This window comes from Fulmarus glacialis, unplaced genomic scaffold (genome assembly GCF_000690835.1).
Source record: "Fulmarus glacialis isolate BGI_N327 unplaced genomic scaffold, ASM69083v1 scaffold33588, whole genome shotgun sequence".
In the NCBI taxonomy this organism is placed as follows: domain Eukaryota; kingdom Metazoa; phylum Chordata; class Aves; order Procellariiformes; family Procellariidae; genus Fulmarus; species Fulmarus glacialis.
In genome coordinates, this window is record NW_009228221.1 from 20,786 (window position 1) to 31,264 (window position 10,479).

General features: G+C 38.2%; 1 protein-coding gene across 1 annotated transcript in view; it reads left to right on the forward strand.

Annotated features, from left to right (window-relative positions):
* The window catches only part of LOC104080878 (cytoplasmic FMR1-interacting protein 1), a gene marked incomplete at its 3' end in the record, with an annotated part of 20,242 nt that extends 9,829 nt beyond the window's left edge, over positions 1-10,413 (forward strand). Inside the window, exons 11-20 of the mRNA XM_009583415.1 lie at positions 299-421; positions 2,863-2,988; positions 3,262-3,428; positions 4,835-4,982; positions 6,840-6,993; positions 8,221-8,377; positions 8,946-9,042; positions 9,407-9,483; positions 9,577-9,685; positions 10,252-10,413. Coding sequence (XP_009581710.1) covers positions 299-421; positions 2,863-2,988; positions 3,262-3,428; positions 4,835-4,982; positions 6,840-6,993; positions 8,221-8,377; positions 8,946-9,042; positions 9,407-9,483; positions 9,577-9,685; positions 10,252-10,413 — 1,320 coding nt within the window. The remainder of the gene's footprint in view (positions 1-298; positions 422-2,862; positions 2,989-3,261; positions 3,429-4,834; positions 4,983-6,839; positions 6,994-8,220; positions 8,378-8,945; positions 9,043-9,406; positions 9,484-9,576; positions 9,686-10,251) is intronic.
* Between the last annotated feature and the right edge of the window lie 66 nt (positions 10,414-10,479).

Genomic DNA, 10,479 nt, shown 5'->3' on the forward strand with positions numbered 1-10,479 from the left:
GCACATGTATACAGAACCTATAACATATATATAACATATATAATTAGTGTCTTGAATTCATCTGCAACAATATTTTGGTGATTAGGGATAGCAGTGGTTTCCATCATTCGACCAAAAATCTGTGAAGTTTAACTATGTAAGTCTCTGGAAGAAAAAGCTGATATTAATGCAGGTGTTGGTACATGATGCTGTTCTAATGCTTAAAACAAATCTATGTAGAAATTTGGCTATGGATGCTGGATACATCATGTTCTGATGTGGGTTTGGGTTTTTTTGTTGCTGTTTAATAATGTTCTAGGTGGTGACTGGGTCTGGTCGACAGGAAGCTCAAAAAACAGATGCGGAGTATCGGAAGCTCTTTGATCTCTCTCTCCAAGGCCTGCAGCTTCTCTCCCAGTGGAGTGCACATGTCATGGAAGTGGTATGTTATCTGGGGAATAAAACCGGATGAAAAAGAGGCAGCTTGGTGAGGTTGGACAGGCTTTGCTTCAATGGAATGAAAAATATGTGTTGCATTTTGTTCCCTTAATTCCCCTCTTCCTTCTTCCTTCACTCCTTTTCTCCTCCTGCTCCAAACCACATTCTCAGAACATGAAGTTCTGAGAGGCTAGGAGAAATGTTGCTGCTTTGAAGATCCAGTAGCATGTACCATCTCATACAGTACATTCAACTTGTTATATTTAATGGATAGGTGATCACCTGTGAGCCTTGATCAGATGTTTTTATGTTGCTCTTGATACGTACATTTTGTAGACTAAGACTTCATTATTTTCCTCTAAACGTTGTTTAAAATTATGTGCTGTTAGAAATACCCATACCAACATGCAGTCACACAGGAGGTGATAGAACAGCTTCAACTGGCTATGTTTAGACATTATTGCTTAGTAAATTGAAGCATGTAAGGTCTTAACCAAAGACACAAAAATGAATGGAAAGGCTCCCACTGGCTTTAGATTAGGCTGTTAGTCAAAAGGAAAGTAAATGTGGGGAAAGGAGAATTTGAGAGGAGATGAGGGAGGGGAAATAAAGAACCTGCAGAGTTGTTTCTCTGTATTTTAATAATTTATTTTAAAAACAGATGCCAGTTAGAAAAGTGACTGTGTTTTTTCCAATAAGAAACTGCTTAAGGCAGAAATTGAAGAGGAGGATGCAGGAGTCCCTTTTATATCTTACCTGCACCAAAGCATGTTCTAGGAGGGGTTGAAGCAGATGACATATTGTATGAGAGAAGCCCGACTTGCTCCTCCTCCGCCTCTGATGTCTGAGGGAGCATCAAGCCATTTGCACTGTGTGAATCCAGTGCGGTCAGAGTGGGCATAGCTAGAGACCCAGTTTTCTTTCTCTTCTGTATTTTTAACTGCCTCTTTTGAAAGCCAGTAGATGAGTCATGCTTTTTCCTGTATTATCCTATTCCTCTTTAAATCAACAGTGTATTTTATGGTGAAAGTCTTGTTCTCCTTTTCCCCTCCCTAAGAGAGGTTGCTGTCATCAGTCTCTGGCAGCTGCAACTCCCAGACTTGCTCCCTTTATTTCTGTCATTGCAAATTGCTGCATTCAGGCTCTCTTTTCACAGTGTCAATCTTCCTATTTTATTTTATCTCTATAGAAATTATATTTTATTTTCTCTCTGTAGAAAGTCTCTCATTCTTAGCTCTGTTTTTATCCTCCCAGTTCCAGAACAAACTTTCTTTGAGGACCACAGCAGGTTTTTTTGCCTATTATCACTGCTTTTCTTTGTCTTTCTGATTTGTATGGATTCCCTTAAGTAAGTTTGTGTTCACTTTCTCCCTGTCCTTCTACTGAGAATTTATTCTGATCTGGAGTATGCTACTTATTTACCTGTCTTCTGTATTCACTCAGTATCCATGAACCTTGTTACATGCATCATGTTCAGATAAAAAATTCCAGAATACATTTGATGTCCAACTTAACCCTGTGAACTTAATGGCCCCAAAATACTTAATCTTTGTTTAATAATTTCCCTAGTGTCCTCTTTGTAGCACTTAGGTTGCGGGGTGTGATGCTATTCTTTGCCATAGGTAAATTGGTGCAAATATTAATCCATTATAGCAGGCAAATTTATATTGCTCTGTAATCTAACACTTATGCAAAGGTAATATCAACCAGACCTTACTATTCGCTGAACTCAAACTGTGAGAAAATTGCATTTGAATGTGACTAGGATTTTTCACTAGATGTAACCTGATGGATGTTAGATCAGCCTGACACTGCTCAGGAACATTTTGAGCTGTGTTTGCAGTGACTGAAAAGGCAGTATTTAAGAGAAATGCACACTGTGCAGGTGATATTGTCACAGATAATACAGCTATTTCCACGCCTTTAATCCTAGTAAACATAAAAAAAACCCCCAAACAAAACCAAAAAACTGTAGTTTTCCAGTTGTCTTTTGAATTCTGAATGTGAATATTTGGACAAATTGGAAGCTTCTCTTTTTGTGTGTGGGTGTGATGGATTTTTTTGTTATGCTCTGAGGTCTCTCTGTGTTTCTGATGCTTGAAGTGGAGAAGAAACTTTTGCCTATGCTAGCATTTAGTCAGTAGAAAATACCCTGAAGTGCATTACCTGCTGAGTGTAAATTCCATTTTTTGAGCTAATACAGGATCGCTGGCTTTCAAGAAAATTTGTTAGGCAAATTATTGTTTGGCATTTCCATTAGATAGTAGTTTCAGAATTTATGCAGGTTTTGAGAATAGTACCAAATACTGTTTTTCAAATTCTTGAAAATACGGGAATATTTCTTAAAGCATGTTATTTGTGTCCAGCTATGTTTTGTGTTTCTCAGGCCTTTTTTCTCCTCCCCCCGCCATCCTTTTTCTCCCTATTCTGCTGTGTGAACTGCAGTATTCCTGGAAGCTGGTACACCCAACTGACAAATATTCTAATAAAGATTGTCCTGACAATGCAGAAGAGTATGAAAGAGCAACAAGATACAATTATACTAGCGAGGAGAAGTTTGCTTTGGTTGAGGTAAGATAATTTTTTTTACAAGGATTTTCCAAAGATAAATTCTATACAAAGGAGAACATTCTCCATAAGCATTTTCTTGCCCAGTGCAAAAAGACAGCATGCCCTGTGTTAACTCTGAAAGAGCGTGTTTTCCTCCATTCATTCTGTAGGAGGAGCACAGGAAAACTATCCTTTATCTTTTGGAACTTTACGATTTTCTGTATTTAAAAAAGGGCTTTTTGAACAATTATAAAAACAAAATAAGAAAAATACACAATTTTTCTTTTTTTGCAGGTGATTGCCATGATCAAAGGTCTTCAGGTGCTGATGGGAAGGATGGAAAGTGTTTTCAATCATGCCATTCGCCATACCATTTATGCAGCTCTTCAAGACTTTGCCCAGGTCACGCTTAGAGAGCCGTTAAGACAAGCCATTAAAAAGAAGAAAAATGTCATTCAGAGGTAACATTCTTGTTTTCATCTTCTCTTTTATTCTTTCCCCCAAATCTTACTAAATTTGTTCCAGAATTGCAAAGCTGTTAAATTTTGCCTCTTTAAGTCTGTACTGCCCTACTAGTCTGTCTGGTATTCAAAGCTAGCTTGGTTGAATATGTATTGGAAGTTGAAGAAATCTGAAGTGTGGACTCAAAAATGAATGGCTGCCAACATGGCTACAGTAAGAGTCCAGACTGTCTTGAGCCACTTAGGACTACTGCAGGAAGTCTTGCGTTGCCTGTAGTTTATTTTTATTTTAAGGAAAGATAAGTACTGTAATGTTGAAAGCAAGACTAGTATTTTTATTTTGCAGAAAGGTGTAATTGTCCGCCTTCTTTATGATTCCAGTGTGTCTTCTCCCTGTGTCTCATGTTTACATCCCACCCCATAGTCTTATCTCTGCCCCCTTAGCATCCTGCCTTCTTTCTCAGCTTCTGCTGCTATTGGCTTATTAGCCTTACACTTCTCTTCCAAGTGCTCTGTCTGCTCACACTGATTGGTAGCATTTCCCCACCTTATTTTTTTGTCCCTAATTGTTTGCTTTTAATCTTGACTTGTTTACCATTTGCTTACTCCCACATTTCATTGCAAAGCTCTTAGGGGTGAAAGTCTTTGGCTAATTAGGCTATTGCTAAATGCTCTGACTGCCACAAAAATACCATCATAAGCTAAAAATAAACAGATTACTCGAAATTACGAAGTTTGCAGGGAGAGTCTTTTTGTCCCAGGGACTTTCATGCAATAAGGAACTATTACTTTCATACCTGCTCAGATCTGGGAGGAGGCATTTGCTTGGTCTTTCAGCACGCCACAGGATATGGCAGGCTGTGTTTCTGACAACTATCTGAAGTCCAGTTCAGTATTTGGAGTTAGAAGTATGAGGCTGTTTGTATAAATTCCAGCTGAATTGTGGAGTTCTGCTGGAAACAGGAATTCTACTGTTTCTTTTCATTTCAAGCCCGAATTGTCTCTCTTTAGATTGGTTAATAATCTACTTTGGTTTGATTGAATAATCTGCTTTTTGTGGTTTAGGAGAACAAAATGGCTTTCTGCGCTTGCTAAGGATCCCAGAGGCGAGTTCTTTACAAGTGACTTTTGTCTCTGGTGAACCAGTTTCAGAGGTCAGCTTTCTTCTGACAGAGGAGAAGGGCTCTGGACTATCCTTTTTGATAAACAGCGTGGAGCGATTGTTTTGTGGATGTGGCATTCTTGAAGTTGTTGGCGAAGTTGTTTGTGGTTGCTATGAGTTAGCCCGAGGTCCCAAATGCTGTTGCAAAGTTTCTGGGCTTGTGGAAGAGTGCTTAAAAAAGTAAAATTATCTCCTCAATGCGCTTGGATGCACGCCGGTCTGAAGTGGTGTGAATTGTGTTCAGTGTTTTGCAGGCCATCAGAAAGACAGTCTGTGACTGGGAGGCTGGTCACGAGCCGTTCAATGACCCAGCTCTAAGGGGAGAGAAGGACCCCAAAAGTGGTTTTGACATCAAGGTCCCAAGGCGTGCAGTGGGACCCTCCAGCACTCAGGTATTTTTCCTGGTGGTTGTGATATCAGTCAACAATTACTGCATGAAATATTTTCTCTCTGGCCTGAACTACTTAAAAATTGCAGGGTTTTTTGTTTTGTTTTTTTTTAATGTTCAAAATCTACTCTGATTAGATTTATATTTACAAAATTATATATACTTAACCAAAGTCCTCTGTCTGGGTTGCTGTCACTTTCTACTCTGATGTAGAATTTTTCCAAGTGTTCAGTCTCTTTAATTTGACTTACTGGGAAGAAATACTTTCTCATTGAGCTCCTAATATTATTTAACTAATATATTTAAACTATTTAAATTATTTCTTGACTGACTCCCATCCCTGGTATGGCTGGTGGATATTTTTTTTTTTTTTGCTAAATCCCATTATTCAATAGATGTCTATGTAGTTTTAAAATATAAATGATTGCCTGTAAAATATGGGGGAGTATTTGACTTCCCCAAGATCCCTCTTACTGTTCAAGTAATGAATGATAAAACTGCTCCCTAAAATCTATTTAGTATGCTGCTGCCCCTAAAACAAGAGGTATTTCAAGTGTGTTTTCTGTGATAGTCATTGAAATCCCATACCTAGATGCTCATTCTTGTTACCTCCATATAATTCTCTTTTTTATTTTCTTTGTGAATTTGTTTGGAGAGTGTATGATCTGGTATTCATAGCTCATCTGAGAAAATGAGGTACTGAGCACTTGGGGTAAAAATTGAAGGCAACTGTGGTTTGTGAATAGAATATTTTAATCTGTGAGGAAGAGAGTATATACGAAAAATAATAATCTTGGGTAATAAAAAGTTGCTTAAATTGTGCTAAGATGGGTTTAATAAAAATTTTGTTTTGGGAACGGGAAAAAAATGTTTTGATTTCTAATTTTCTGGGTGGAAAAAATTAAATATCACCACCAGTGTGCTTCTCCTGTGCTTGGTATGTTTAAGGGCTTTGTTTCACTGGCTGCAACAGGCTGTTTAGAGTACACGGTTCTGTCTGCTTTTTCTGCTCTTGGGCTGGCACACTTATCTGTCTCAACTGACAGGAGGAAGGGAGGTCAAATATATCGATTTTTAGATAGATTTTTCTCAATTTCATGCAGTTCTAAAATGGCTATGTATGAATTGGTAATACTTGGAAATCTTTGTGAAATCATTTGAGAAGCTAATGGCTCTCTAAGCACCCTCTGAAGTGAACGGGAGCTTTTCCCTTCGCTTGAGGGAGCACCAGATTGCCGTGATTATTCTGAACGAAGAAACCTTTCTGTATGTCCTCCTCTGCATGCTTACCGTGCTGCTTTTCATTTTTAACAAACTAACACATTTTCTCTGCTTCTGTTTCCCCTTCCTTATTTACCCGTGTGTTTTTATTAACGGATTCTCTCTCCCCTGCCTGCCCCTGTCTGTTGGTTTTTAGCTCTACATGGTTCGCACTATGACAGAGTCCTTAAACTCTGCTGAGCTGTTGAAGCAGCTCAAGTCTCTGGGATTGGAAAAGCTATTGCATGTGACACACAAGTTTCTGAGGCAGTCCTACATCTATCCGCCTCTTTTAAACTTTGGTGGTAAGACATTACTTATTACTTTTACTTCTGTGGTGATGTGAACTGTTCCACTGCAAATGGTCTGCTGCTAAGTGTCAGTGGAGGTCCCCTTGGCATGGGTAGGCATTCGTGCTGGTGCGTAGGCTAGCGTTGCATCTGTTCCTCTTGCCTGAAAGGCTTTTACCCACACAGTTTTCAATTTGAAGTGGAGCAGTCGCTTACTGATAGTAATTCTCAGTGTTGCTCAACTAATGTACCATATGTATTTTCCTTTTTCCCCCCCCTTTCCACCACAATTGTTTCCTTTAATGATACAGCTTTACATGGTGAGAACTATGTTAGAGTCCCTCATTGCTGACAAAAGTGGTTCCAAGAAAACCTTGAGAAGTAGCCTTGAGGGGCCCACCATATTGGACATAGAAAAATTCCATCGCGAGTCTTTCTTCTACACTCATTTGATAAATTTCAGTGGTAAGATACGTAGATGATCAGTGTCCAGCTTAGCATGTCCTAACACCTCTAACACGACCTGGAAAATGTTTCCGATTGCCTAAGCCAACTTACCTTTGGTTTATTTATCAAAAGCCTTGGTCTGTCCAAACTTTTTCTGAGACCTGATATTCAGTATTGTGGTGGGATTTTTATTTTGACTTGTTATACGTTTGTTTATAATGCATCAAATTCCATATTGTTACCTACCTTTTCTATTTTTTTAATGTATGTTTTTATATAAACAAGGGACAGATAAGCCTATACACATTGAAATTTTAAAAAGGAAGTAGTTTTTGTGTTTTGGGTTTTTTGGGGTTTTTCGTTTTTGTTTTAAGTACAGAGGAAGCAAATTCTCTGTGGTGGTAAATTTGATGTCATTTCACTACTCTTACTATTCAGTTAATTGTAATCGGAAACATGCTGTCCTAAGGAATTCACCTACTGACATTGAATGTATCTAGTCTTTGTCATCACCATGCTGTGTTGTCTTTCATTTTTTGTTTTGCTACTGGACTCCTTTACCCTCAGAGAAGGGGAGCCTGTTAATGTCAGTCATAATGCTACTGGGGAACAGCACTTCAAAAGGCCTTCAGAAGATCTTAATGTAAGGAGTTCATTCCCATTTTGGTTCTCAAGCCTTCTGCAAAAGGCGGCTTGTGCCAAGTGTTTTCTGGAAAGGTGGGAAACACACCTCCACGTCCTTGACAGCGGCCTTAGAAACTTTCTGTTTTAATCCCTCCTTCATGTGTCTGTCTGTCATTTCCTGCCCATCTAATCGACAGGAACGTGTGGAGCGATTCAGTCCTCCAGAAGGAGAGATGGTACTGGAGGATCTGGTACAATTTTGTCTCCTTCGCCTGCTGTTTCCCAAGTTCAGTGTATGGCTTTCTCAGCCACCAGCTGAGAAATTAAACTAGAAATCCACCTTTACTGGTGTACATAGTTTTTCTGTTTAACTGGTAGTCTGGTCCACTTCCAAGTTTTTTTCTGTAATAAGGCACCACTTTGGGAGCCAACGTGAAGTTCAGCACTCTGAAAAAGTCATGGGCTTTACGTTTTGAATTTGGTTTACATTATTTGGCCTATGTATAGCTCTAGTGACTCATGCCTACTTTTTTGTTTCACATTGCATCATCAGAATCACAGTTTTATTGTTCTTAATGTATTTCTATAAGAAGTGTAATTCTTCCTTATTTATTCTGAAAGAAACCCTGCAGCAATGCTGTGATCTGTCCCAGCTGTGGTTCAGGGAATTCTTCTTAGAGCTGACCATGGGCAGAAGAATCCAGTTTCCCATTGAGATGTCCATGCCTTGGATTCTGACAGATCATATTTTGGAGACCAAAGAGGCATCAATGATGGAGTAAGACCTACTTGTGCTCTTCAGTTGAATGATTATTCTTAATGATTGTCTCTCCGTATTATAAAGTTACTGCTTTAATTGCTTTTAACAAACAGTCACTGAGTAGGTATTCTAAACCTTCATGTGCTTTTCCTCTTACATTTGCTGATTTACAGATTCTCAAAGTTTTCTTTTTGAAGTGAATAATTGAAATAAGAAACCTTTCATATAAATACCATTGCACCAGCCAAATATGTTGTTCCCTGAGTGAGTTCTCCTTACTTACTCCTCAAAGATGTCAAATATAATGCATAGTGGTAAAAGCATAGTTCCATTTTGATGGAAAGCTGCATCTGGAAAACGAGTTTCAGACTGCAAACTTATCTATACAATTTCTTGAACTAACAAAAGACTTTCTTAAAGGAGAAAATGTGATTCTTTTTATATAAACTCAAACAAAAAAATGATCCTGTTTGCATGAACCCATGTAGATTACAATATTGACTGGCTTACAACATCTTGACTGCACCATCCTAAAGAATCATAATTTCTATAGACATATAACTTTTTTTTATTCTTTTTCATTCAGGTATGTTCTCTATTCTTTGGACCTTTATAATGACAGTGCTCATTATGCACTTACTAAATTTAAGAAGCAGTTCCTCTATGATGAGATTGAGGCAGAGGTAAAGTAACCTTACCTACTGGAGACAAATAGTCTGTACCTGAATGTGAAAATTATGCTAAAGGCCAAGACCTATTATAAGAGATTCAAAATAGTTGGAGATAATAAACAAACTGAGAAGAAAGTCCAGAAGATGGGTGGTATGTTGTGACCACTGGTTGGGTGATGTGTTGTGAGGAAACCTGTAGACCTGTGCAAAACGCCTCACATTAATGCTGAAGCCTGAATGTCATCTGCTCTTGTACTGGGAAATTTGGATGCATTAACTTCCTTAATTATGTTTGATAAACAGCGGGAAGTCTTGGATAAGCTCCCCTCTTTTAATTTTAAGTATCTCTAAACGCACAATTTTTTTCTCCCCCAAGGTAAACCTATGTTTTGACCAATTTGTCTACAAGCTGGCAGACCAAATATTTGCGTACTACAAGGCAATGGCTGGCAGGTAGCTATTCCAGTAGTCAGAACTTTTATTGATGCATTTCTGCTCTGCTTTGCTGTCTAATTTACTTGAAACTTTTTCTTCCTTTCTTATTAGCCTGCTTCTGGAAAAACGATTACGTTCAGAATGCAAGAATCAGGGAGCAACCATTCAGTTGCTACAGTCCAACCGCTATGAGACACTGCTGAAACAGAGACATGTCCAAGTGAGTTAACTCATACTCTGTTGTATTCGAGTTGCTTGGCAATTTTCCAATGGTGTTGATTTATGTAGGTATATAAAACTCTTTCTGTGCTTTATGTCCTGTCATCTAAGTGGCATAAATGACATTTGAGAATCAGCTTTTTTTGTCATATGGAGTAAATTAAGAAAAAAACCTTAAAGATCCTGTTTTAATGCAAATGTCTGTTGCAGTTAAGCAAACATAAGCCAAATAGGAATGTCACGTGTGGTAGCGTTGTCTTCCTAATAATGTCTTTCACCAGTTTTCAATATGTTGTCGGCACCATGTCACAGAAGCATAAAATGCTTATATGAATAGATGTAAATGCAACATGTGGTTTTACTTGTGTTTGTGAGAATTGGGATGTAAATTGTAATACTTCATTTGTTCATGAATTTATAAATTTTATCCATCTGCTTTGTTTCTGTGTGTTTGGAATGCAAGTTTACCATGTGAGAGTCTGTTAATCTGTGCAGTCTCATAGTCCTTGTACAGCTTGTCTCGTAATTTGACTTTCAGTTCAAAACTTCATGGCATTTTTTCTTTAGCTTCTTGGTAGGTCAATAGACCTGAACCGACTGATTACTCAGCGAATTTCAGCAGCCATGTATAGGTCAATGGAACTGGCAATTGGTCGATTTGAAAGTGAGGACTTGACTTCCATTGTGGTGAGTGTTGTGTTGCAGTTTTGCCGGAGCACTAACACTGCAGTTAGGAGTCTAGAGTGCTAGTTCTTTTTTTTAATTATTATTATTTTAAACTTAATTTAATTTAAT